Genomic DNA, 26,544 nt, shown 5'->3' with positions numbered 1-26,544 from the left:
TAAAATACGTAGCGTAAAAAAACGTTTTTTGTAAAGTAAAAAATAGTAATTTACAAATGGTGTGTTTATAATTGAAACTCTTCGATGACTCTTCAGGTGACGTTGAGTCGTACCGAGCCAAGTCGAGTCAATCACAAACCGTGTAGGCCGCAATGGCGGCCGTCGTGCCCGCTTTGTTTTCGTGTTGACTTCTCTTTCCATGTGTTGATTTCAACGAGAACTTAATCGTGGTGAAAGTGTGCCTTTTCATTCTCGCTGAGAGACAAAACATCGTAGACGAGGTTTTGGCTACATTGAAGTGTCTGCAAGCCTGTGTTCAAGTCCCCCGTGTTGCCTACAAGGAAGCACGACACCAAGGCGACGGCAGATCCGTTAATAATTGCTCGTCCCCGCGGGGTGTTGTCTCGATATGGCGCTTCGGCTATGGTCGCGGCATAGCCTGCCGCTGCGTATATTGCTGCGGCGACTTCCCGTCAACGAGGCGGCGAGCTTGGAGCTTCGTGCCGCAGCACCCGCCCTGTCGTCGGCGCGCGTGTGGCAGGTGTCGTGCATCTCGACCGGCGCTGGCGGAGACCGGGGCGCCGAAGAACAAGCAACCGCTCCGCGGCCCATCTTCCTGCGCTCCAAGACGCGCGTGCAGAGGACGCGGGAGTCGCTGGCACAAACTGGGGACTCGCTGCGAGCCACGCGCAAGAGGGTCACTGAGAACGTCGAGCAAACCAAGCGAATCGTCACCGAACGCATGGGACATCTGGTAATTGCTCCCGTGCTCTAAGTGTGATTGATTTCCATTGTTTCATGTGAGACGGGCTGAGCATGGACATCGGTCTTTGCGTGTGTTTGTGTTTGTGTGTGCTCATGCGTGTTCTACGGGCCGGCGTGTGTGTTCTTTCCGGCGCCCTCTATTTATGTCTGTTGGTGTCCTTTCAGTCCTCATTCATAATCATCGTCGCATTCGTACACTGCTTCACCCTGTGGTTTGTGTGCTGTCAGGGAAGACAATGCGCTAGTTCAAGGTGTGACGCAGTAACTTGTGGTGCCTGCTCGAAGTAGCTCTGTGTACCAACCTAACAGATGCCAGGGGATGCAAGGCAATATATTAGTGAGAATGCTGGGTGCAGATGGGAAAACACCACAGACTGTGAAAAAGCAGAAAAGCCACACCGAGTTCCCTGAGCCCATCAGTATCAGACTGCATAAGACTAAGGCAGCTTGTTCCCAAGGGCTTGCACCCCCCCACTAGTCCTTCATCTCTTGGCAACATCTACTTTTGAAACAGTTGGAGTGTTTATGGTTGCTGTGTACTACTATGTAGATAATGTTTTCTGAATAAGAAGCCTCGTACCTCTCAACTGCCAAAGAAAAAAATGGGAGAGCTGCACAGCTTAACACTTTTCTTACAATGGAAAATATTATGTTTCGTTATAGATTTTGGTAGCCTTCTTGTTTTCCACGAAAACTATTATAAGTGAAATGTTATGTAACATACGAAACAAAAACTTTGTAATTGCATCTTAGACGTATACAAGTTTGAACGATGAAATATGCATTGCAACTCAAAAATTTAGCTGATGTTTTACGATACATTATTCTACAAAAGTAATTGAATAAAACTTGTAAAATTACACTTGTACATGCACGGAAAAAAACACTAACAAAATATCTAAAATGTTTAGAATGTATGGCCTTTTATTGGCCATTATCTGAAAATAAAAATAAAACATCTATCTTGAATAGCATTCTTGGTACAACAGATAAGGATTGGACACACAGATTGAGGTACAATAGCAATAACGAAATTAACCAGTGTGTAGATGTTGATTTTCTAGGTTGGTTTCTGTTGTCACTGCCCTAATTGAATCTATGCTACTGCTTATTTGGAGCAATGTTCAAAAAATGGTGCTTTGTGAAAAAAAATTATAGAGCATTGAAAGTGAAAAATTTATCTAATTACATGCCAGGTGGCGCAGTATGCCTGTAAGCAGTGTAGAAGGTTCCGAAATCAATGCACAAGTCATGGTAGGTTATCACTAGGGCACTTATCTCTTTGTTCTTTCACTCTCTCCTGGTCTCTTACCACATGGTTTAGGTGTCTGCCAAGAAGTGTTGCAGATACTGCACATTTCCTTTCCTATAAACCAATTTACGTTTCTGTAAATCATCGCTCGAGGGCTAACATGCTCAGTGGTTGCGGCAAGGAAAGAGTTGAGCATGGGCTCAGGTTAGCATACAGCTAGTTTCTGTGTGACACCTTAAGAAACCTCGACAAAGAATGATGTAGAATTCATTGTTCATGCTTAAAAGGACTCTGAAGCATCTTTTGAACACAATGGGTTCAGAAATTCAATCACGCGGTTATGGCCACCTCTACCAAACTGCACTGGAACTGAGAGATTTGCTTTGTTTAAAACCTTCAAATGAAGCAGAGTTCCCTGATTTACAGTTGGGACATTCAATTGCTGAATGGGGTGATGCGGATTCGATCCTGGGCACTGTAGCCGCACTTGGCTTGAAGCGAAATGCAAGGAGCTAGCGTTTCGCATGATGTCGGTGTGCGTTAAAGTGCTCTAGGTGATTGAATTTGCCACAATGTCACTTTGGTACGTTAAACTGCAAACGCCATACCAAGGGAGCAGAGTGTAAGCACTTCATTTTTTACAGGGTGCCATTATCACTGCTGCTGCCATTGTGTCGCTTTAGAGCGGTTGGCACATGGCTTCAGTGCCACTGTTCAAGGTAGGGGGTGAGAGCGCATTTACATTGGCCAGTGCTGTCCATTACATCAATGTTGTAGGCAGAGCACTGCTGTCAGAACTTCAAACTAAGGAAAAATGAAGGCTAGAATGAATATTGAAGAAAGGTGCACAGTGTAGATATTGTACAGTCTGTCAAAAGGGTCTCGTCCTTGATGTTCAGTTGGTGGCCCACAAAGCAGGATGCCTCGCCCACCCTTGCAGCAGTGTATCACTGAAGTGGTAGCAGGTGAAAATGCATTAGAAAGATGATGTTGAAACTTCAACTTGGTTTGAAGAGGCCAAATGGATGTCCCAGGAAGAGGTCGCAAAGTTATGTAGATGAGGATCAAGTGCTGAGGGCACATCAACAACAGCCATGCCATGTACGAATGGGACAAATCTGTAAAGTATAAAGAGGTCTAGTAATCTATCGAAGGTCTTTTCCCTATCGTGGTGACTGAGTGGTTAAGGTGCTTTACTACTGAACCCAAGGATATGGGTTCAGATCATGGCTGCGGGGGCCACTTTTCAATGGAGGCGAAAAGCAAGGTGTCTGCATGCTGTGTGATGTCTGTGCATGCTAAAGAATCCAGGTGATCGAAATTTCTCAAACCCTCCCTTCACTATGGTGTCCCTGATGGCCTGAGTCGCTTTGAGACTTTAAACCGTATAAACCAAACCAAACAGATGGTCTTCGTGGTGCATGTAGCCCTGCCAGTAATATTTGTGCAGACCCTAGAGAGTGCTTTGAAACCATCCTTTGTATTGTGAACCGTTGGCTAAAATGAGGGCTGAAGTAACCTTTGGAAATCAGTACTTGTTATTATTGGCAAGTTAAAACAGGTTGATAGTTAAAAAAAAATCAAGCATAATCACCATATATAAATCGGCGAGAAAGAGGCAAGTTATTGCTACTATTTGGGAACTATTTGTTCTGGCACCTAACTTGTGTGGCGGCTGCCATTTTATAGCTTAATTACTAAAAACTGAAATCAACCTGTCATCTGCCCCCTTTCTGGTAAAGAAGGGAGCTTATTTCGATGGAAACATGAATAAAGGGATGCTAACGTACCTTACCTCAGACACTCTAAAAGATAAGAATCTCAGATGCCATTGCAATAGGCTTAACTGAATTGTTACTGTGGTGCTTAATGTTGCCTTGAAGGTATTTAAAATATAAAGCCTAACATAGTGCACTTTTGCTTGGAAGTGTGACCATTAAATATGAGATATTATAAAGGGGCTGTTGGGACTTGGCTGACTATTGTAGCTCAGCATAATGATGTTGGCCTATTTGTCAACATTATTTTATAGGATGGGTGCTGAAGTTACCTTGGTGCATAGTAAATTGGCTTTTGTTACTGTCTATATCTGTTAACCCTCGTCCTCAAAATTGCTGCCCTAAGTAATTCTTTATCTCCTACAAGTACGCACACAAGGAAACAGATCTGCTTGGCCAAGTGCAAGGTTGTAAAACTGATAAAAATACAAAGCAGCATACATTCTCAGTTAATGGCTGTGTGTGTTATCTCTCTTGCGTTCTTCCCAGTTACGTCACATAACTCCCATCATAAGCCCCGACTTGGTCAAGTTCATATGGAAAAGCCTGCTGTAGCCATCAAAAATAACAGACCATGTCACTAAACTGCACTTCTTTTTCCTTGTCATTTTGCTTCAGTGGAAAATGGAATAGCTGCTTGCACTTTTACTTTTCATGACAATACCAGATGAAATTTTTAACCATTTACAAACTTGTATTTTAGTAGCAACAAGAGCTTCATCTGTCCAGGTGGGTTTTACAGCTAAGCGGACATCATGTATGGGATAGAACTTGGTGAATAAATTACCAAGTAAGTGAAATAAATAAATAATTTTTTATTTTTGGTTTAAAGGGGCAATTTTTTATTGCGAACTTGGAGGCCATCGGCCCCACTTTAAATTTCTTAACAATTCTAAAAAAATAAATGGCAGTGCAGTTCAAAATATTGAATGTGAACAATTTATATTTTAAAGCTAGTTGAGTTGGCTTTAACGCATCACATAATTATATAATGGCGCCATTATGCATGGTTGTGAAAACAATGTTAACTTTTGAGACATCAGATACACAAAATCTGTATTTTATGCGTGATAATTGCGATAGACGCCATTTTAGGAATGTGCTATTCTGGAGAGTAACTTGGTGATCATTGAAATGATTTCGTTTTTTGCATTTGATAAATTGTACCACACAACCGATTAGAAAAATGAAAAATCTGGGCTCATGTTTGATGCTGACGGCCTTCAATTTTCAGTGCAATATCTCCCTTAAAGTAGAAAAGTTGAGTAGTTAATTTTAGATAGTATTCATCTAGTGCTCACCAAGCTATGTCAGTACATGGTGTCTGCCTGGCTCTAAAACCTGCCTGCACAGATGTGTCCCTCATAGCTCTTAAAATACAAGTTTGTACATGGTTACATAGCAAAATCACCCCATATATATGCCGTAGCAAGGGGCAGCAGAAAGCCAGGTAAGCAAGTAAGGTTAGGAAATGTGAGGTTGTAAGGTGGTGCTGGACATGGCTAGTGGGGATCGTGGGACAGGCCTTTGGCCAACAGTGAATGCAGATGGGCTGATGATGATTGGTGTATCAGAATCAGGGTCATTATACTTATTGCTACTTGTCCTTTTGAGTTGCCCAGTGCAAATGCCTCATCAGACTTAACAGGAACCTTCAAGATTTGAAAGTTTTTTGCATTTGTTGAATTTTTGGTCCTGTTGGTTTTGTTTTATGTTATTTGTTTTTACCAGCCACTTACTTCACTTCTAGGATGGATGCTATTCTTTGATACAATTAAAATTTCTTTTTTCCTTTCAGAGATATCTATACAAGGGGCACTGCCTTGTGAAACTTGCAAAGCAGATTTCTTTTGCTTGTCTTCCACAACTGAAAAACAGTATGAGAAAATTTTTTAGGAGACATACATTAACTGCGTGTTCATCAGCAGTCCACAGAGATTCAAGAGCATTCCCACAGCTGCAAACACTTACAAGATTGCTGGCTTTACGCTTTGTTCATAGTGTATTCTGAAATGAGTTTGCTGTTTGCATGTTATTGATCTTTAACATAGAAGTCCCAACTCAGCTGATGTTTGCCATCATTCATGGAATGTGGAATCAGTTGTCACGCAGAGTGCAAAGTTTGGTTATAGTGCAGTGTACATAGGTCTGCCTTGCCTGTGGAATGTAGAATCAAAACTTTAAGGCCAAGGGTTTGCAGCACAAATGTGCATTCTAGGAGCATTGCTACCGATTGGCATCCTGTTGTCATCATTATCATAGATAAACTGCTCTGCTGCAGGACAGAGGCATTTTCCAATGATGTCCTATTTCTCATAGTTTACAGCAGTTATATCCCTGCCCATCCCAGCTGTGACCAATTACCCTGTTAACATGTCACAGCTGCGCTATCCCTGGATGCTTGTCCCCCCAAGGCTCTGTTGCCCTTTTCTGTTTTCCCTCCTTGAAAGTGCAATACACGAAAGAAAGCTTATATGTGAGTCCTGTGTTGCTCTTTTTTAATGTGACAGCATTAAAGGCCTGTTCTCCAGAAAACCCGGCATTGTCGGTGCTGTGAGTGAAAAATTGTGGGCATAGCCACGGTAGCCACGGTAGCCAGGCATAGCAACATATCACACAACTCAGCTGGCAGCTTGGCAGCTGCCAGCTGAGTTGTGTGATATGTTGAGACCTTATTACATGGGGACATGGGCAGGAGTTGCCAATTCAGGCAGCTCTTTTGAAATGGGAGGCTGAGGGAAATCAAGTCCTTTGGGAATGTCAGACGTGCTGTTCCTAGGCCATGCTTGGATGTTCATATGGCTTGGCTAAAGCCTGGCATTATACCTCTTTTAGGCAGTCTTTCACATAATATGGTAGCTTATGACTGTATGCTAATCAGTATATGTGCGATCATAGAGGTATAAATTAACATATTAGTGATCGAGTAAGTAGCATAGTGCATGTATGTGAATGAGGATCTGACAGGGAAGCCACAGACTGGAGTCTGAAACGCTCTTGCATTATGCCAGTACAGGCGGAGCTTAAGTGCCCCTGCAACCTTTTTTTTTTTCTTTTTTTGTTCCCAAGAGATGGACTACTTGCACAAGAGCAAGATTTGCTCTCTGACTTCAACAAACTGTTATGTATTTGATAAAAGAACTTGGCACTGTCGTTTCAGATTTGTTATACTTGCAGTGCACGTATACCAGTCGCTGCATTAACCATTCTCATGATTGCCCTCTTTTTTTTTGGGCTTTCTTGTTTGCATGAAATGCTGGTGGTGGCAGCGTGAGAATATCCTGACAATACCCAATGCACTGTCGATGGCGCGGCTCTGCTCTAGTCCCGTCCTGGGATACCTGGTGGTCACCGAGGGTTACACCGCTGCCCTGGTCTTGTTTGCAGCTGCTGGAGTCACTGATGTGGTGGGTGTCAAAGACTTTCCTACATTTCGTCATCCTTTGTAACCTTGTTACCAAGGATCATCAACGCGCAGCTGCGGATAAGATACGAAAAATGTTTCTGCTCGTGCGGCCAAAGGTTTATTCGCAAACAAGATCAGCTCTGAAGCTTTTGTGCCTGCAGTGTCAAGAATTGCCTTTGAAAGTCTTGCAACATAGGCATATTTATTCATGACTAAGTACTACACACAGCTAATGAAGAGAAATGTAAGTTGTCTTACTCGGAACAAAATTTTGTTTTCCTTTTCATTTTAGTGCTATTTTTTTTGCAGTTTTTTGTTTCCTAGTGTCATTCACTTTGGCAACTACACACTGGCTTTGGAGAACTTACTCTGTTATTTATACTCAAAGGATTAGGCACTAGTATGAAGATTCATGGTCTTGACCGTGTTAGTGAGTACTTTTCAAGCCAGTAATTTTTCTCAGAAATGGATGGCCTGTTGCTTGGTTATAGCCGCAAGGGAAGCACATATTTTGTGTATATTCATTTCAAAGAATGGTAGAAGTTGAGATCAAATCTGCATAGAGCAGCTTGAGAGCCCTCAACCCCTTTATAGTGGCAGCAAGTCAGAGCGTGCGTGTACTATATTCATACAGTTATGCATAACCATAAAAACATTAATGAATTCGCTGCTAATAAATAACTAAGTGATGTGACTATGTGCACTGAAGAGTTGTTTTGCTTTCGCATGTTTCGACATATAGTAGAACTAGGAGCTGTCCAAAATAATACACGCAGAGGAAAAAAAAGCATAACATTTTACTGTCATTGCCAAAGAAAACCCAAAACAAGGAACGTAATTCAAGCAGATTGTGCTAGTTCTGTGGAGAAATTTAGGAGTTTCTTAACCTCAGCAAGTGCGAGACTATAGATATATATTCCTTGTGCGAGGCATGAGTTCAGTAATCTTGGCAATAAATGTTTATGGAGTCAACAATTCTTTCTCAGGCTCTGCGTGTTCTTGGTGTAAGGTTGGCACAAGATAGGTGTGATCACATTGCGTGACGAAAAGAAATCGGCATTCACAATGAAAAAAGAACTGAAGTTTGGGAGGCATTAACTAGTACTAGTGTTGGCATGTTTGCAGAGTAGTTTATTGCACATGGCTGCTGTTTTCTTTTCATTCCTGGAGTTCTGATTTGATTTCTAGCAGCCTTTCTGCAGATTGCTGATTCCCTGTATAGAGCCCATATTCTAACTTTAGCTTCATCAAGGAGTGATCCCTTGGAGCTCTCGCCGATTGGCCGAAAGCACTGGAAAGAGCTATGGCACACACCTACACTGCAAAGCGGCATTGACCAGCTGTGGAAAGGGAACCACTACTGCCCTGATGTGATCTGTCTGGCAGCTTTATTTCTTGATGCACAGCCTCTGGCACAAGAGACAGGCTTGTAGTGTCGGCAGTCTCGGAGGTGTGCCAGTTTCAGAACAGTCTGTTATTGTAATCTAATTGAATGTCACCATGCTTGCGTGACAGGTGCAATGAAAAGTAGTTGCCAAATTCAGTAATGTTTACAAATGAGCAACGGCGTATTGCCTGACATCTTTCATCAAGGCTAGGATGACTCTTTTCAGTCACGAAATTTTGCTTCTCAATTCATTTCACCTTCCTTTAAAGAGACTAGTTTCGAAACCTATTCAGGTACTATATTTGGGAATCTTGGATGGCACGAGAACAGACAGCAAGGCTGTTGTGCTGGACTTTTTGTCTGGTGTGAAAGCCAGAGCGACTTCCATTGCCTCAATGAAATGGTGCGCACTGTTAATTTGATTTGATTTTTATTTCACCAGTTCAACTGGTGCGATTTTCAGGCAAAAAGCTGCTTTTGCAGTTTGACGGGGCCCGGAAAACCGTTAAAAAGCCGTTACAATCCCTCAAGGGATCAGTTTTTCGACGGAGATAAGTTAAAACATGGCCCTCAGATAGTGACTAAAGTGCAGCACCCAGTTAGTTAACAACCGTGAAATGCTACAAAGTACATTAAGTTTTGTATCCTCAAAAATTTGCCTTTAACCAGATTGATAATGCACTTTGGCAGCTTCTCCATTCTGCAGTTGTTGGGGCTTGATCTTGGCTGCCCTGTTATGATGAGGGGCATGTGTGCAGAGTAACTTTTGCATATGCAATGGCCATTTTTATCTATGGTCAGTGAGCTGTGACACTGAGGTCACACTTTTGTGAGATAGTTTTTTTGGTTGGCTACTTTATAAGAGATTTGAAAAGAAAGTTTGTTTTAGAGCATAGTTTTTCCTTTTATTTCTTGAGAATTGAGAATGTTACTTGAAACTGTGTAGCGAGCCATGCATTTTGGGTTTTCTGTCCTTCCATGAACAGTACGGTCCACTGTTAAAGGGAACATGATACCACATGGCTGCCGTGCTTTATAAAGCATTCCCGAGAGAGCTGGGGACAAATGATCGCACTGAGTGCATGCGCAGTAAGCACGGCCGGCTGCTCTTCCCGACCATGCACACAGTGCCGCCCATTCTCGCCAGCTGTCGATGACAGCGCTTTTCAAAGTGTTTAGGACACGTTTGCGTTCCCTTTAACAGTAGACTGTATTGTACATGGCTTGCAGAAAGACATTATTGCAGCAGTGGTGTCAGCTGGCATTGCTTTAATGACATCCTTGTGATCTTCTGCTGAAGTTGGCTAAAGGAGGAACTCCGCAAGCCTTGCAGCTTTGAGGCAACTTATTTATGAGCAGTCTCTTTCTGACTAGAATGTGGTACATCATCGATGCAGGCCAGCTTAGTTGATTTTCACTTTGAAAGGAGAATTACGGGTAGGTTAGTACAAAACTTGTCCCAAGTATAGTTTTTTTTCAGCTAGTGCTGTGCTGCATTGTTTGTCCTTGAATGTACTATGCTGTTTATACTCGTGCCTGATGCCACTCCACGCTGATGCTGGCTCTCTGGTTGCAGCTGGATGGCTGGGTGGCGCGGTCGTTCCCTTCTCAGCAGAGCATGCTGGGTACCGTCGTGGACCCGCTGGCAGACAAGTGTCTGGTGGCCACCCTCTTCCTAAGCCTTACTGTGGCTGGACTCATTCCCAGTAAGCTTCACCACTGACCACACCCACTACTCCACAGGAGCAGTGCAGGCCACATTTTCAGGCATTTATAGGCAAAATTTGGCTCTACCTCATCCAAAATTGGTTTTTTTGGTAATGGCACAGTCTTCAGAACATTGGTCTCTTAAGCTAGCCTAAAAGGATTATGGTGTGAAAATGCATTATTACTTTTTTTAATCAGGGTTCTCCCCAGAGTGGGCGGCAGTGGTTTTGGTACCTACCTCTCATGCCGATTGGACTGCCCACCTCTTCTATCACCCGCCCACTGCCGACAACTTTCTTTAATCTTGGTGTGGCCAGTCACGCTGTTTCAGACTCCGCAGTGTGCGTCATTGGCTCTTTAGATTTATTTCAGAATTGCGTCACATGGTTTTTATGCCTACTCATATTTTTCTGTTTCTGGCATTCATGTGCTTCCTCATCTCTTAGAGTATGCTGTGATGCAGCCGTTTTTCGGTAACATTTAGGGCCATTCAATAAGGCGAACTCTCTCATAATTCGAACATTTTTCTTGAAGGCCGAAGTAATTAGATTGTACGGTGTTAGCAATGTGGCCACCGCTTTCTTGTTTTACTAAAAGCTGCATTTTCGTTTTCATGCAGTTTCGGTTTCATGCTATTACGGCATCTGCTTGTCTGGCACATTACCTATATTCTTAAAATGTTCCATTTTTCACCGCCGTATGGTGCCGCTGAATGTCCCACATTTGGACAAGGCCAACGTAAACCTCGTGCAGTCTAGTGCTAGCGGGGCATTCACAAATAGACAAAGCCAGCAAATGGTTTGGAGTCATGCCATGTGCTACAGGATGGGTCCAAAAAGAAAAGTTGTTCAGCTATCTTTGCTGTCTATTTTTTTTTTCCCCTCAAGACATCTGCTGTGTTGTGACTATGTTATTAGTATTCGGTTTATACAGCCACTTTACTACCCCTCCTGCCCTCGGTCTGCAATTGCCCACCTCTCAAAATTTTCTGGGGAGAGCTTTGTCTGAGGTGCACAAGCACAGCAGGAGTGGGATTATGGTCTCATCATTGAGGGGTGGGCATATTAGCTTTATGCATTTCTTAAGCTTTCTTTGTCAGGAATATGGGGACCCAGGTGGTTTGCACAAAGGGAAAGGCATACTGAGCCACTTGCATAATTTATTCTCTCTATGTCTTGTTGAGGGTTGTACTACGGTAAGTGCCTATTGATGCCCTAGTTCTTTGTGTTCTTGTGTTTGTTTAGCTGGCGCCTTAGGGAAGGAAGGACACTAGTCATAATGTGAAAACTTAATCTTTTTCTGTCTCACATTCTGTCTGTAGAAAAGGAGCAGCACTTAGCTATGACAGTGTTCTGACAGTCAAGCGAAGCCATTGGTTGTCTGAGTTTTTCTGAACAGCTTCAGTTCTGAGTTCTCTTTGTCTAGTGCTTGTATTGCTAACCCTTCAAGGTGGCTCATGCCATTCTTATGGGAAAAAGAGTACATTTTTCTCTCATAAGTGATGTATGCAGGTCTAAAGAAAGCTATTTCACTTGTTCCCAGCAATGAGAAACCTCCACAGAATATTTTCTGTAGACATGACCACTGGTGCATACGAAGGGCCTTCTTTCTTCGGAGATTCGTGCAAGGGCAAATGTAATATAACGGCTCTATTTATTTGATTGTTTTATCTTTAAAGCACTCTGTGCCAATCTGCTAACACAAGTTAAAATGAGGTTCTGAAAATTAAACGAGGTAATGACTAATAGTAGCACATAGTATCATCTCTATTTATTCTCCCCATGCTTTTGGTGAGGTAAGGGGACAAAAGACCTGGTTTTATTTGGAAGGCAACCCTTGATTTGTTGAATCCCTGAAACACTCAAATTGTCTTCAATAGATAGAAGCTTATGTCAAGTAAGCCACAGTTTGCAACATGTATTAGTGCCATGTTGCGGCATATATGGCAATACCCTTTGATCAAGTTAATACTAGTGGAGGGTTCTCTTCGTTCAGCCTTGTCTTACGTCTGCTTTGGCAGCATTGTCCTGGGGATGTGGCTTCATTCACTTCTTCACTCACATGTTGATAGATCTTTCCATTAAGTCATTCTTTTTTCTGGAATTAACCTGCACGATCTGGTACAATGAAAGCTCATTAATTTGACCCTCATTAATTTGGAAATTTGGATAATTTGGACTAGGTGCGCAGTCAGACGCTTGTTAATTTGGACATGGATGGGCTCGCACCGATTAATTCAGACGGGGATCACGTCAAGGTACAGTCGACAAAGCCAACAATCGTCAGGTCTCCCTGATCCTGAATTCATGAAACTGTGGGACCTATGTGCACCTTGGGCGTACGTGCTATGGCAGGCGCAACGACGACCGGAAGTCCCTTATTGCTGAAATGTATAGTTTGAGCTTCGTTTCTTTTTAATTCATGCCATCCCGCGGCTGCCATCTGGTGTACGCATTGGTCAGTCACACCATTTCATACATTGCTGTGCGCATCACTGGCCTTTTAGTTTTATTTAGAGATGGCATCATGGGGCCAGTCTGACAGCTATGCACATTTCTCTCTATTGCATCCACTTTCTTCCTCTGCTCTTCGAGTATGCTTAACCGTTGTGTTTTGAGGATGCTTCAGCACACTTTTGTGCAGCGTCTGCAAAATGCGAGGCACCGGCAATTTTGCAACAATCCTTCAACATCCCTGGTGTAGTGTGCACAAAGCGAAGCACTTGGACTAACCGCAAAAAATTTTCGTCATATAGCTTTAATCTGAAATGTATAGACAACCATATTTTAGGCGTGTATGAGATAAAATTAGGATGATTCTTACAGTTTCCTTCAGCTCTTCGGTCAGATTCAATAATTCAAACTTTCAAGTAATTTGAACATTTTTTCTGGTCCGTTGAAGGCCAAATGAGCAAGATTCAAATGTATAAGGCCTGCTGTAAGGTGGTTTTTTGGCACACTTTTAATTGTACCGTTCGTTTCTTTCCACCTGTCATTAATCACTGCCATTTGTCAAATGGGAAGTATGGTTATTTTGTGACCAAGTAACAGTTTTTCTCAAGCAGTGCTTAGTGTTCTAAATAGTGGCAAGGTTAGCATTGACAGCAGTGTTAAGGCTTGTGAGGCTAAGTTCACATATCTAAGTGTTTCTGAACGGGTCATAAAATGTAGAATAAATACACTGAAGTTTTGGTCTGTGGGGTTTAACGTCCTAAAGCGACTCAGGCTATGAGCGACGGCGTAGTGGAGGACTCCGGAAATTTCGACCACCTGGGGCTCTTTAACGTGCACTGAAGTCGCACAGCACACGGGCGCCTTGTTTTTCGCCTCCACCGAAAAACGGCCACCAAGGCCGGGATTCGATTCCGCACGCTTGGGCACAGTAGTCGAGCGCCCTAACCACTGTACCACCCTGGCGGGGGGCTGAAGTTGCAACCTGGTTGTTTCTAAGTTGAGTTTGTATACAAGAAAGAAATCAGTGTTAGGGGGAGCTCATTCTTGTAAGAACCTTTTACTGTGCAGTGTGCACATTTATATACAAAATTCTTTAAATAATTGGATATGAGAAAGAGGTCTGGTGCATCCAGATGGAAACACAGTTTGGGTAATTACCATGATGCACAGTTAAAGTGAGCAAAGCTCCATTTTTTCCTTATCGAGATATGTGTCACCTTGGTGCATCTATTGGTATATTTTCTTGGCAGAGGTTTTATTGGTGGTCCGCATCATCATGATCATTATCCTCTGCTTGGCAGAGAACAAAGGTCTCTCCCACCACAGTAGTGCAATTAGCCTTGTCCTGTGCCATCATGTTTGAGCTTTCATGCATTGTTTTAGGTAGCAGCAGTAGCAGCAGCAGTATAAGGTTTCCGCTAGGGTCTTCGTTGTGATTCTTCGGTTATTCTTTGGGTGGCAGAAGTATTTTCTTGTTACTAAACCTGCCTCGGCGCTCTTTGTGGTGCAGTTCCCTTGACGGCACTCATCGTTACCCGGGACGCCACCATCTTGGGCTGCGCCAGCTACATCCGGTACACCTCTCTTCCTGCACCAGTAAGTAGAAAGCAATCACCAGGCACTGGTTAAATGCTCGCTGCACAACACATTGGCGATGTGTTGTTGAGCTTCACCACTACTGGCTGCAAAAATTCAGTTACCCACTGCTGAAATTTTCAAAAATAAGAGTTTTTGAAAGTGGGCGACTAGGAAAAGGGATTTGTCAGTTGAAATATGTCACTTAATCTTCCACTAGGTGCAGTTGGACCATACGCTGATTTAGTGTGCTGAATATTTTGTATCTTATATTTTGTGCACTCTCCTGTCTCATTAAGAACTTGATATTTCATTGCACAATCTGCTAATTTAACTTCACCATGTCTTCTGATTGCATGTGTTTAAGCTTAATGCAGATGCAGACGCAGAACGAGATAAAATGCACGATAGCTACCGCTGCAATGAACTGTCAGAAATAAGCCCTTTCTTAGTACTTCCGACAAAGACTTGCTTTTCTAAATAATAGCACCCAGTTTGTTTTGTTTTGGGGTGTGTCAAGTATCATGAACACCAAATTACTGTCCCACCACCTACAAGCCTATGCTGAGCAGTTTTCAACTTGAACAGCTGCTGTATGCCCCTCTTCAGTATGACTGTCCAAGCTACTTGTCCTGAATTTGGCCACCTTCAGCTACACGAGAGACAGGGTGAAATTAACGGCTACTGCCAGTTCCTGTTTTTATCTTTAAGCAGCGTGCATTTCCTGCACTGCTTTTCATTGGTAGCGCTTATTCCCTTTGCACTTTGCGTGCCTGTACTTGTTCTCTTGAATCCAACTTGTCAGCAACTATTGTACACAAATTAGCAAATAAGTTTGAATTGAAAACAGATCTATTTATCCCGACCATTTAGAAAAGTGGTTTATCTTCGCTGAGTGAAAATGATTGCTTTAATTACATGTGCTTGGCAGTTGCCAGTTCTGTTTATAATGCGTCAACCTGCTGAACGAATGCAAACCATGTGGATCACTTCTGGAGGTATCACCTGCCATTTGTGTTGCCTTTAAAAAATGGTGTAAGCTCTAAGCTGCATACTTCACGCATTTTTCTGTACATCTTTGGAGGACCAGTAACTTGATATGGTTAAGCTCACAGGTTTACAAAAGGCAGCCTCAGTGCATGGTCAGAACCTAATGGTTGCAAAGAAATGGTAGAGAAGAATAATGAAAGTAATAGACCTTAGCTTCTCTTTGAATCAATGAGAGTCAACTAGAACCCCGCTATAGTAAACTCGGATATAGCAAAATCTCTTATATAATACAGTGAAACTGAAGTCCCTGTTCATCTTCTATAGACAACTGTACATTTTCCCCGCTTCATAGTAAAGGCGTTTTGTGGTAAAAATCGGTCATAGCAAAGTGCGCCTGGCCGCAGTGACGACTTCCACGACATGACATTGCCACCCGCGCACTACCTAGAATCGCGAGGCAGATTTTTTTGTATTTGAAAACGGAAAAACAACAGTGTGTGTGTTCGTTTAAGTGGCTTTACCACCAGGCTTAGCAGCGTTCAGGAGAAGCCAACTTTACGGAGGACTTGGAGCCGTGAGGGAGAGCACGCAGCGCGTAGGAAAAAAAAAAGTAAATCTGTGTACAAACATGGAAAGGAGATGGCGTGGTCCGTTCAGAAAGTAAAGGAGAGTAAAAGTGCAGCAAGAAATAGGGAAGGAGAAGAAATGCACAAACATTCACCGCACTGTGCAGCACGAAGCATGAGGCAATGGACGCAAAAAGAGGAGGTGCAACGAGTGCGGTCTTACAGCACTTGACTGCCACGCGCATTTATCATTGCTTTTTAAAAGACAGAAACAGCAAGTGACTCCATGTCCATGCAAGGCTTTGATTTTCACATGAAATCGAACTTGGCTGCATTTGTAGCCATGTTGTCCTCATGCTTATGAGGTACTTCCACAAAATGTAAAAAATTGTTATAACAAAAAAATTGCACAAAAGAATGGTAAAAGTGAGACGGAAGGTATTTCAGAGTTTTTTTTTTATTAAGCAACAAGACGTGTTCAGAAGTGCCCATTTAACTACCAGACAGCATCTTCAGAACCATGTCATCACCAACAACTGATATAGTAAAGACCCTGATATAGTAAATATTTTTGCTGGTCCCAGTGACTTCACTGACTCTCTCTCCTGTGGCTGAATTCCTAAAGTTTCCATTGTCTCTTCCGCAGAAAACTTTCCTCAGGTTTTTCGATGTCACCCTGGCGACTGTCAAGTTCTCGCCCACCAGCATCAGCAAGGTAGGTGACATGCTCCAGCTTGCTTCCATGGGGATTAAGAGCACTCTTCTATGTGTTATTTCTTGAGTAAACGAATTGTTTTAATTATATTCTTATGAGATGAGAAGCTGATGAACATATAAGGGCATTATGAACTGTGCTTGCTTGATGTAATGGCTGCAGGCTTAAGCACACGCACTCTTTCTCTTGCCGCGTCCATTTTCATTCTCTTCTACTCCATGACAACATCAACTTGCATAAACCTCTGGTGCAAGTGAGGGGGGTGAAGTCTGGCTTGGGCAGCACAATTTATCTACAGATTAGGTCTAAGATTAGGTGCCTCTCCAGCGGAAATAATCTCCTCGTCTAGCTATCAGCTCCTTCGAGTTTCTGCCATATGGTTGGTGGTTAATAACAAGAATATGCACTTATCAAGTGGCACCGATCTTGGCACGCACTGGTGAAATATACGGCCCAATTCGTAATTAGTGATGGAAGGAGAGTAAGAATGAGAAGCATAGGTTAGAGGAGAAGTGTGAGCTATCTCTGGTTCGAAGTCGAGACAAAGGACTGAACTGGAGTAGGCATTGTGGTTCACTGAGGGGATCACTAGCAGCCTGTTGGAGTGATTCGAGTGGGCATTCTATGGTGAGAAATATATAGTTGAACATTGGAGAGGCTTAGGTGAAAAGTGGTGAGGTCAGTCAAAAACTTTGTTCGGGTGGGTAGCCGGCAGTTGTCACTCGGCGGTGGAAAATGACAGTGAGAGATGCCTATCGGTAGCATCATACGTAGCACAAAAGGGCCAGGGTGTAAGTGAGAACAAACAGACAATGCACTCAATGTCAACTGGATTTTTTTTGCTGTCGTTTTAACACTGGTTGATAATGGCGATAATGAAAAAGACACGTAAGATGCATTTTGGGAAGAACGTGGGCATCATTTAGCAGAAGACAGAATTGTGCTGCTAGGATTGCTGAGTGTGCTGGTAGAAAATGGGTTGCCATTTTTTTCCTTGTCAGCACAGGGAAGTGTTACATGCTAGGCTGCTCTCGGCTAGATGCTTGGCCCCAGGGGTATGGGGCACGAGCGGAACCGCAACTTTGGCACTACTGTAGTGTTTTGAGTATTCGACTGTGCGGGGAATTCTAAGGGAGGTCGAGATAGCTGGCACATCTCTCGTGGCCAACTTGGCTGTGTGCTTCGCGGGATCTTTTGCAGTTGTAGCCTTATTTGCTTATTGTGCTTTCATACTGGTCACCAATTTGGATGGGCTGGCCTCCTAACTTTGGAAACCAAGCAAAAATGAAGTAAAAATTTTCTTTACTTAGACAGATACATGTGCAGACACAGATGTCACACTTAATTCGTGATTAATCTCCTTGCACTTGCCAGCCCCCTGCAGTTTTACACAACAGAGGCAAGCAGTGGAAATCTCATGTAGAGCAGAAAAAGTGTTCAAGCTTATTCGTTGGGCAGGAAAGATGCAACGGGGCTCAGTCCCAGCCTGTTTTATTTTTTTCTTGCTCAGCAGTGTATGTTAAGCATTTTTGATTCCAATATATCTTTTGACTGTGATGTAAAGCCTCCGACCAGAGGACCTCCTTTTGGCAGCATTCACAGGTGAATGTCTGAGTTATATCCAATCATAGGCTAGTTTCGGCACCTGCGAGGCTTGCTGCATTGAATCCCGGCTTTATGAAGCATTCTTTTGCCAGTACTTTGTGACAAGCTTTGTTAGCATAGGGTGGTCGGGAAAGTGCTGTGGACCTTGCTGGCATTCTGTTCCTTGCCTAATGCTGGCCTGCTTTCTTGTGGTCTCCGATGCAGGCCAACACAGCTGTGCAGCTGGGTCTAGTGGCGGCCACCCTAGCCGCCCCCGTGTTTGGTTTTGTGGACCACAGTGCCTTGCACGCCTTCTGGTGAGTGTCACACCTCGGTCCTGTTTAGGCACCAGGGAGCTAAGGCTGTAAACTCTGACCACCAGTTTTGTGAACTCTTTCTGCTTCATGCATCTCGGCATGCTTAGCATTGCCTCGCTACTGTAGAAGTTCAAGAGCTTACTTTGATGAGGCATGCAGTTTAGCATCAGCCGCTACCAAAATAGGGAAGTTTGCAATGCTAACACTAGTGCCTTTTTTCCTTATGGACATGTACAGAATTTCTTGCAAGGTCTCACTCACTCTGTTTGGAATTTTCAACATTAAAACACCAGGCTATGTCAGATAAGTACACGACGGATTGGGGATCACACTGTAATTGCCTTAGTATAACACAAGCTTATTATTGAGCTCTGAGCACAAATTTTGTTCTGCCTTCCGAGGCAAGCGTATGAAGTATGCGAAATGCAAGGGCTCTTGTTTCACATTTTGTTAGAATTCGGCAGGAGCTCTCAATTTCTGCAATGCCACAGATGTCGCACATCAATAGCAGTAATCTGTGTTAGACTTATGAAAAACTTGGCATTGCTATTACATGCAAAAAGCCACTTCCGCTGCCTTCTTCGATATCAGATAGTGAAACATTTGGTGGTTATATCATACTTGCATGCGACCTCTCAATTTTTTTACAGCTCTGCATAAAGACAAAAACTAGTTCAAATTCTTCTGAGAACAGCCACTAACGCTTGGGAGGTATGAGTCATTGTGCGTCGGATCAGTCGAGAGAGTTTTCGTTTCAAGACAAAGCCTCTAATTGATTGATGCGATGGCAAGGCGGCGAGACTCTGCTCTTATTTTCGCATTGATCTCGTCAGTGATTATTTTTCGTGGCTGTCTTAAAAAGAAGGGGCATTTGAAATTTTCATGCTTTGATGATGGCAGCATTTTCAGTTCTGTGTGAAGGCTCCAAGGTTGCCATGCCTTAACAAGTTGAGCCTCAGGTTATCTGTTTTTTTGATGCGCATTTGTTCAGAAACTTATTTTTGTGAATGTAAAGCGAACAAATTTTCGGTGCAGTAAGGTCTCATTCCTCGTGTTAAATTCACAAAATTTTTCTTTTTCATTTTCGCAGCCACAAAACCAACCCTCATGTTACAATTGTGTCCGCGCTACATTCAGATAAATAGCCGGCGCTTTTTCCTTTGCCTCAAAAATATGCATGGTACTAAAAAATCAGAAGAAAACTTGACATTATTATTGGTGATAAGTGATGAACCACCAGGCTCTTTGTTTGCAGAAATTATTATTTACTGCATTCGCTAGCAAAGATGGCAAAACAACCAAGTTGGGGTGCTACACTTGTGGGATAAAAGGAATCACTGCGTACTGCAGCAAACTCCAATTCAGATTGTACGCAATTGCATACATTGTTCGCATGTAATGAGATCAGCGTGTCACGCATTCTGTGAATCATTGAGCTTGTGGGTGTGACTCACTCCCAGGTTCTAGCTGATGACGTTGTTTTGTGAGCACAATGCCCACAAGGCAAGGTAGAGGAAAGGGGCTTTAATACCTTATGCAGGAAAAAAGAAGTGTGCAGCTGTAACCATTTTGGTTTGAGCACATTTTTCTGGAACATTTCTCTGCGTAGCACACACTTGTGTTAGGGCCATACATACTTGCAACCTAGGCTACATATCTTACAGATTCAGGGTTGAATGAAAGTTCAGTAGTGCACTAAGGTCGGCTCAGAGGGAGCGGGATAGAGCAAGCCCAGATCCTTCTCTGCTCAAAGCTCTGGGCAGCATTTGAAGGCTGTGCAAGAAATAGTTGATTGCTCAAAAGGATTTCGGCGCATGCCTTCTTAACTGTACCTGTTTTGGTGGGAGGGGGAAAGGGGTGGGGGCGAGTAACAATTTTCTTGAAGAGAGCAGGCAAGGGTAGTTATCCACTGTACTGCTTTGCTTTATGTTAGCCTGTGCAGTATTTGTCATTTGGGTCAAGACTGCTGGATGTACAGTAAAAGCTCATTAAATCGAATTCCACGGGACAGCTAAGCCAGTTCGAATTAACCAAAATTTGAATTAATGAAGGTGAGCAAAAATGAACGCGCTTGAAACGCGGAGGGCACGAAAAACATTTATTTGCAAAAAAAAAAAAAAACGGTTATCATCTTCTGCCTCTTTTTTTCTGAGGGCAACAGTCGCCACTCTATCTTCCAAGATGCGAATGTGACACAGGGAGTCTTCTTCCCCCTCTTCAAAGCTAAAGAAAAGGCGTGCGACATTCAACACTTCCATTGCTTCCTTATTGGTGCTAAAGCACACCCTTTCATTATAGGCCTCTGTGATGGGATATGCTAAAGCGACTTGATGTTTCTGTAATGTGATTTCGATAAAATAATTTACTTTATTGGTGCTAAAGTACACCCTTTCATTATAGGCCTCTGTGATGGGATATGCTAAAGTAACTCCTTTTTTTTCTTTCTCTTGCAGGTACCTGACTGCAAGCACAACAGTGCTATCAGGTTTGACATACCTGTTCACTAAGGATGCCTATCAGTTCATCAAGAAGGACAAGTCGTAGCACCCTGAAAGCGCTACCGATATGTGCGTTTGTCCTCTTCTCTGTCTGAGACGCAGTGAGCACCTCTTATACATGGGTCGCTGCAGTAGCGAACGATGTGCAGTCAATGTCCCCACATTTTCAGGCCCTCGGAGACAGCTGTCTTTTTCTCCGGCTGCTGGGGTTGATTTGCATTGCTTCTAGACAGAAACACCGAACTGGTTTCTGGAAAGAAATGCCGGCTGGTATTTGTTTGTGCCCACTGTGGGCCTCATGGTAAAAGATCAGAGACGTGTGACAGTGCTGTGTTCTGAGCTGATGAATTCAGAGGGTGTCATACTTGCCCTGCAGTTATGAATTAGAATTGTGTTCTATTTACTATGCAGTGATGAATCACGCGAGTATTGTGCTTGAACTGATAGCATACTGGATATTTGCTACGCTAAATGAATCGAGAGGGTACTGCAGAATCTCGATGATATGACTCTAAGGGGGCGTGATATCTAAAATTAATATAATCCATAAATGCTGAAAATCGTTATGTAGAAAGTCTACACATATCTATTTGTGTGACTAATAAAATTTGATTTATGGCTTTTCGCCACTTGTACACATCGCTAGCGATTGAAAAATTCTTGATGTACAGACAATGCTTAGCACTTGAGGGTGCAGTTGTAATTTGCATGTTTTTATCATCCATAGTGAGTGTTCGAATCATCTGAAATTGTGCGTGTTATACACAATCTACTCGGGCAAGGAAGTTTTACAAATTTGCATCAACTGAATCATGCCATCAAGATTTTGCTGTATTCTTGTTTATCCTGAAGTGAAAAATTGAGTGGCTGTTTGTTCTTCAGTGATTTCGCAGTGTATTGTCACGAAAATTACAATTTTCATCGTATGCACATTTTAATTGGGAGACGTGAAAACAGACGAATCTTGGGTTTGCATCTCAATCTTACCTCCCAGGAAAATTTTAGGAAATAATGGGGCTTTGATTGGCTTAGATCTTGTCATTGCTGTTGCTGCCATACTGTTTATGAGTTTGCATGCTTTGATCTGTTACAGTGAGGAAAGAAAATTGTTAGCATGCTGCGTATATACCATGTTTTGTTATGGTTCGTTACATCTCCATACTCTCCCACAGAAGCAAATCTACTGATGGAATCTAGCCTCAAGGTTGCATTGTATGCAGTTTGGAGAGCTATGTCTTTGAGGTGAATATTGAGTTTCACTTGTTAGTTATTGCTTTGCCATTGTTTTTGAGTTTTTGTTATTGCATACTACGATATCATATTGTGGTGTTTCTAAGGTTTTAATTCAGTTTGGGAGTTACGCACTCCAAGTGCTGTACAATAAGAACATGGGTGCTGTTGGGGTGTAGCTGTTGTATCTTAGGGACAGCTTTTGTCTGTGTCATTGTGCAGACGTCCACTATGTAAATTGTGAGCACAGTTTTGTACGCAAACTTTGTACCCATTGGACACATGATTGTGGTGTGGTGAAGCACAATTGTTTATGAAAGAGCTTCATACTCTTCTTCTGTAATCATAGAATGGATTGTGATACAGTAAATGTTGAATGCGTTCTGAAATCTGAAGGAATAATTTTCAGCGACTGCTCCAGAACAGCATGTTAGCCGAGAAAATTGTGTGTGGTATAAATTTTATGTTGTTGTCGTAATTGTTTCGTGGGATGGAAATGTCATTTCAGTTACCGAAGAAGTGCAGGACTTGTAGTCATATGAAGTTTGTTCAGGTTTGCGAATCAAAAGTTGACCGGAGGCCGTTTCTAATAGAAGTGAAGTTTAGTAATTAAGATAACTAAGAAGCAAGGTGTGTTATTTCTTGCTGAGCAGAACCCTGCTATAGCAAACTCAGATATAGTAAATTGAAGTCCCATTTCCTCTTTCATAGACGACTATACATTTTTTTACCCTTTATAGCAAAGACACTTTTGATAAAAATCGATTATAATAGTTGCACGGAATTTACGGGATAAATGGGGTAAATGGCGTCTGGCCGCTGCGATGCGCTTCCCACAAAATGGCATGCACCCTAGCATCATGGGGCAAATTTTTTGTTTCCGAAAAAAAAAAAAAAAGCACGAAAAAAACGGCGTTTCTTTTTGTAAATGGCTTTACCACTAGGCCCATTAGATGTGAGGAGAGGCCAACTTCACATCAACCTTGAAGCCATGAGAAAGCATGCGGAGCCTTGAAAAAAAAAAATAAAGCTGGCTATGAAAGCGGAAAGAAGAAAGAAGGTCTGTTCAGAAAGTAATAGAGAGTAAAAATGCAGCAATAAGTAGGGAAAGGAAAAAACGGGCGAACATTTGCTGCACGAGGCAGCGGTGGCAAGAAGTGGAGGCGTGGTGGGTGCTGTGTCGCTGCGCTTGACTGTTTCACTCATTTCTCATCTATTGCCTCTTAAATTACAGAAACAGTGGAAGACAACGCCATGTTTATGCAAGGTTTTACGGGCCAAAGTGAGGTAATGCAGAGTAGGGCATAACCCCAGGTCGACACTTGGCCAGCATCACGATGCATTAAACCATCATTTGCCGGTATCTCATTAAAGCTACACACATACACTTTTCACATGAAATCAAACTCGGTGGCTGATCGAATAATTAGGGGAATCCTCCAATGCACAGTAGATTTGTAATAAGCTTTTTAGCTTTCCTTTGCAGCCGTATGGCTGTGCTTTTTGAATGTCACTGCGTAATCAATCTTTATTACAAACTCATTTGTATTCATAGCCACGTTGCATTCATGCTAGGCGCACTTACAACATGTAAGCAAAAAATCTTATAATTGAAAAAAAGAAAATTGCACAGAGGGACGATAAGAGAAAGATGGAAGGTATTTTGGAGTGCCTTCTTTATGAAACGACGTGCTTAGTAGCTAGCTGTTTAATTACCAGAGAGCATCTTCAGCATCTTGTCGTCATCCGCAACTGATATAGCAAAGACCCTGAGAAATGACTTCACTTCAGAAGAGTTCTGCTGTACTTACAGTGATGTCTTCTTGAAAACAGGCAGATTTGCAGACTTCTTAAGGATGAATAAGATTAGGTAACATGTTTCACTGGCATTACTGTCATCATTTGAGAAGGGATATTTTGGGAAGTTGATAAAAGTAAGACACACAGCTGATCTACATGAGTGCCCTTAAAGGGTCACATGTTAATCGTGCACATTTCGCACATCTAGTGTGATGATTTTTTTTGTCGGAAAGCTCCGCGGCTCCACATTTGCTGTTTTGGACCATAAGAAAGAAAGTGCTAGGCTAAAACTGGGCTTAATTCTGGAGCTGTAATAGTGGTTGCTGTAACATCAGTGCAAAACCCTCATGATAAATTTTGCAGCTGCAACTAATCAGATTGGTGCATTTGTGAAGGATACTTTTTTCTATAACACCCCATCTCACATTCTTTATTTTATGCAAACATAGAGCAAAATGAGTAGGAAACTTGAAATAGAAAGTCTTGCAAGTCTAGTCATAAAATACAAAGGGAAGACTTTTGAACATTGCATGATGAAATCATGTTGCTGTGTATTGCGCCCACTATCAGATGATGGGGTGCACTTCGGCTTCAGTAAAGTTGCTGAGCCTTGGCTGGCTTAATTTTTTTTGCTAAGGGGGGCATGAAAACTGGTCCAAATAATAAAAAATTCTGTGTGATTCGTCGTGGACATGGAAAGAGTCGCTGAGAAAAAGTGGTAATGAAGTTAGAAATATTGAACACCTAATTATTGGAGTCTGAAATATTGATTGGTGTATTACTTAGAGAATGTGTAAGCATGGGTACTGTTATAAAGAAAGTGCACATAGCCACATCTTAGGCAGAGTTTGGCTATACGGGGAAAACATTCTGGAGGAAAGGAGTTCAGTGAAGATTGATGGCTTGGTTATGTAATGGTTTGCCATGCCGTCCTATGGAATTCTTCTGTATTGTCTCATGTACTTAACTGGGCAAGGCTAACTGGTGTGATTCATGCTGTAGAGTTTTTGCAAACAGTGTGATTAGGAGACTGGAGGAAAAACTTGCCTTGGTGGTGAGTAGTGGTAGTTTTGAACGGAAATTGGTTTCGTGAGCCTTTCAGAAGCTACATTTCTTGTATGAAAGTACAGGACATTTTATTAACTCAGTCTTCCTTGGCTGCTTGTGTGTGTATCGACCATGAATTTGAAACATACACTATTTTTAAATGTCTGTCTTGTTTCAAGGTACTGTAATAGCAAAATTAAGTTTGACTTTTAATTTATCTGTCGAAATAATGCCTGGAATACGTTTTGTTGAAGTTTATTTCTTCCTCTGTTTAAGGGTTCGCTGCCGCTCCAAATCGCTTGCGTTGTTGTTGACTTGCTTCTTGTCAGTTTTTAGACAAAGTGTTAATGACTTATTTTTCTGCGAGAAAGGCGCAGGATAATGTCAGAAGCTTAGTCCAGTTGATATACAAGAAAAAACTTTATACAAAAGCCAAGAAAAGACCTAAACTTGTGGAAAGCCAGCAGTTAGATCTTAAGGCACCATTTAATCTTCATACATTATGTACACTTCTTGTGTTCCGATATTATGCAGAGGTTCATTTCTGTGTGATGGGCTTGGTTGACCAATTTCCTCTTGAACTTTGCATTTTTGATATGCAGAATTGTGCCATTATTTATGAAGAAATGTAGCGTAGCTCAAAACAAGCTGGGAGTATGCAAATTCTTCATACATCTGTTTTGAAAAGGCCTCATTTCTAGTTGCTCAACATCAAACTGAGAACGTACAATAAAGAGAATGCACACATGCAAAGGGCAGATGTCACCAAAGCTGCTTTGTGCTTTTTTATTTTACACTTTTCCTTATTCCTTGACGTTGCGCTTTGCTCACAGGTGTTGCTGTTGTTTTTTTTTTACTGCTGTGTATGCCAAATGTGCAAGTTTTAACTTGCATTAAATAAATTAGTGTTTGAATAGGTTGCTTATAACTGCTAAACAGCCGCCACACCGTATGGAAAAAAAAAAGATGACTAATGTGATTTATTTGGCACAGTATCCGTTAGTGCTTCCCACATACAAAGCAGCTGCTGTCAAGGAGAGTAGAAATGTAGGCTAGTTGGTGCATACATACATTCAGAAGTGAACACCAGTCAGGAAGGATGGAGGACAAATGGTGAGAAAGCCATGCAGGGAAGACTGAGTCTTCGTTGTGTGGATTTCTCTTGTCTTGTACTTCATTATTTCTCACTGATGTTTGCTTCTAACAGGCGATGTGATCCAGACCATCAATGTAGAGTTGTGCACAGGCTCGTGCCAGCTCGAAAGCCAGTACCGGGCCTGGCCCGCTATCCAGGCTCGGGCCGCTTGGAAGTCCTCTGCTTTGAGCTTGGGCTGGGCCAGACACTCTGATTCTGAGTGTACGCAACTTTTGCAAAAGCGTGAATATGGTCATGGTGGGATAAGCGTCTAGAATTCCCAGCAATTTTCCATGTTCTCCCCATGCAAAAGCTTCCAAATTCTCTTCCGATATTGGC

At 42.4% G+C, this 26,544-nt stretch overlaps 3 protein-coding genes across 5 annotated transcripts in view; 1 reads left to right on the top strand and 2 right to left on the bottom strand.

Annotated features, from left to right (window-relative positions):
- Positions 1–26,544, bottom strand: part of Gnpnat (glucosamine 6-phosphate N-acetyltransferase) — a 97,222-nt gene that overhangs the window by 19,323 nt on the left and 51,355 nt on the right. The window lies entirely within an intron of this gene.
- Positions 136–25,840, top strand: CLS (cardiolipin synthase). Its single transcript, XM_084582008.1, has 7 exons — positions 136–754; positions 7,065–7,202; positions 10,165–10,294; positions 14,259–14,344; positions 16,526–16,594; positions 18,404–18,495; positions 20,949–25,840. Exons 1-7 carry the CDS (start codon positions 410–412, stop codon positions 21,037–21,039), a joined length of 951 nt encoding a protein of 316 aa, XP_084438134.1. The 5' UTR covers positions 136–409; the 3' UTR covers positions 21,040–25,840.
- LOC146175611 (uncharacterized) overlaps positions 14,199–26,544 on the bottom strand; it is a 143,021-nt gene continuing 130,675 nt past the window's right edge. For both annotated transcript variants that reach the window (XM_084582007.1, XM_084582005.1), the window contains one exon: positions 14,199–14,336. The gene's annotated coding sequence lies outside the window, so the exon portion shown is untranslated. The remainder of the gene's footprint in view (positions 14,337–26,544) is intronic.

The sequence above is a fragment of the Amblyomma maculatum genome, chromosome 10 (assembly GCF_055883805.1).
Source record: "Amblyomma maculatum isolate TAMU_Amacu chromosome 10, ASM5588380v1, whole genome shotgun sequence".
NCBI classification, from domain to species: Eukaryota; Metazoa; Arthropoda; class Arachnida; order Ixodida; family Ixodidae; genus Amblyomma; species Amblyomma maculatum.
The sequence above is the reverse complement of the archived record's forward strand: the minus strand, read 5'-3'. Positions and strand labels throughout refer to the sequence as shown.

Excerpts from the sequence above, each read along its gene's own strand:
- CLS (XM_084582008.1), top strand. The coding sequence starts at position 410 with ATGGCGCTTCGGCTATGGTCGCGGCATAGCCTGCCGCTGCGTATATTG. Across the intron at positions 16,595-18,403 it reads CGCCCACCAGCATCAGCAAG|GCCAACACAGCTGTGCAGCT; the intron begins GTAGGTGACATG and ends TCTCCGATGCAG. Across the intron at positions 18,496-20,948 it reads AGTGCCTTGCACGCCTTCTG|GTACCTGACTGCAAGCACAA; the intron begins GTGAGTGTCACA and ends TTTCTCTTGCAG.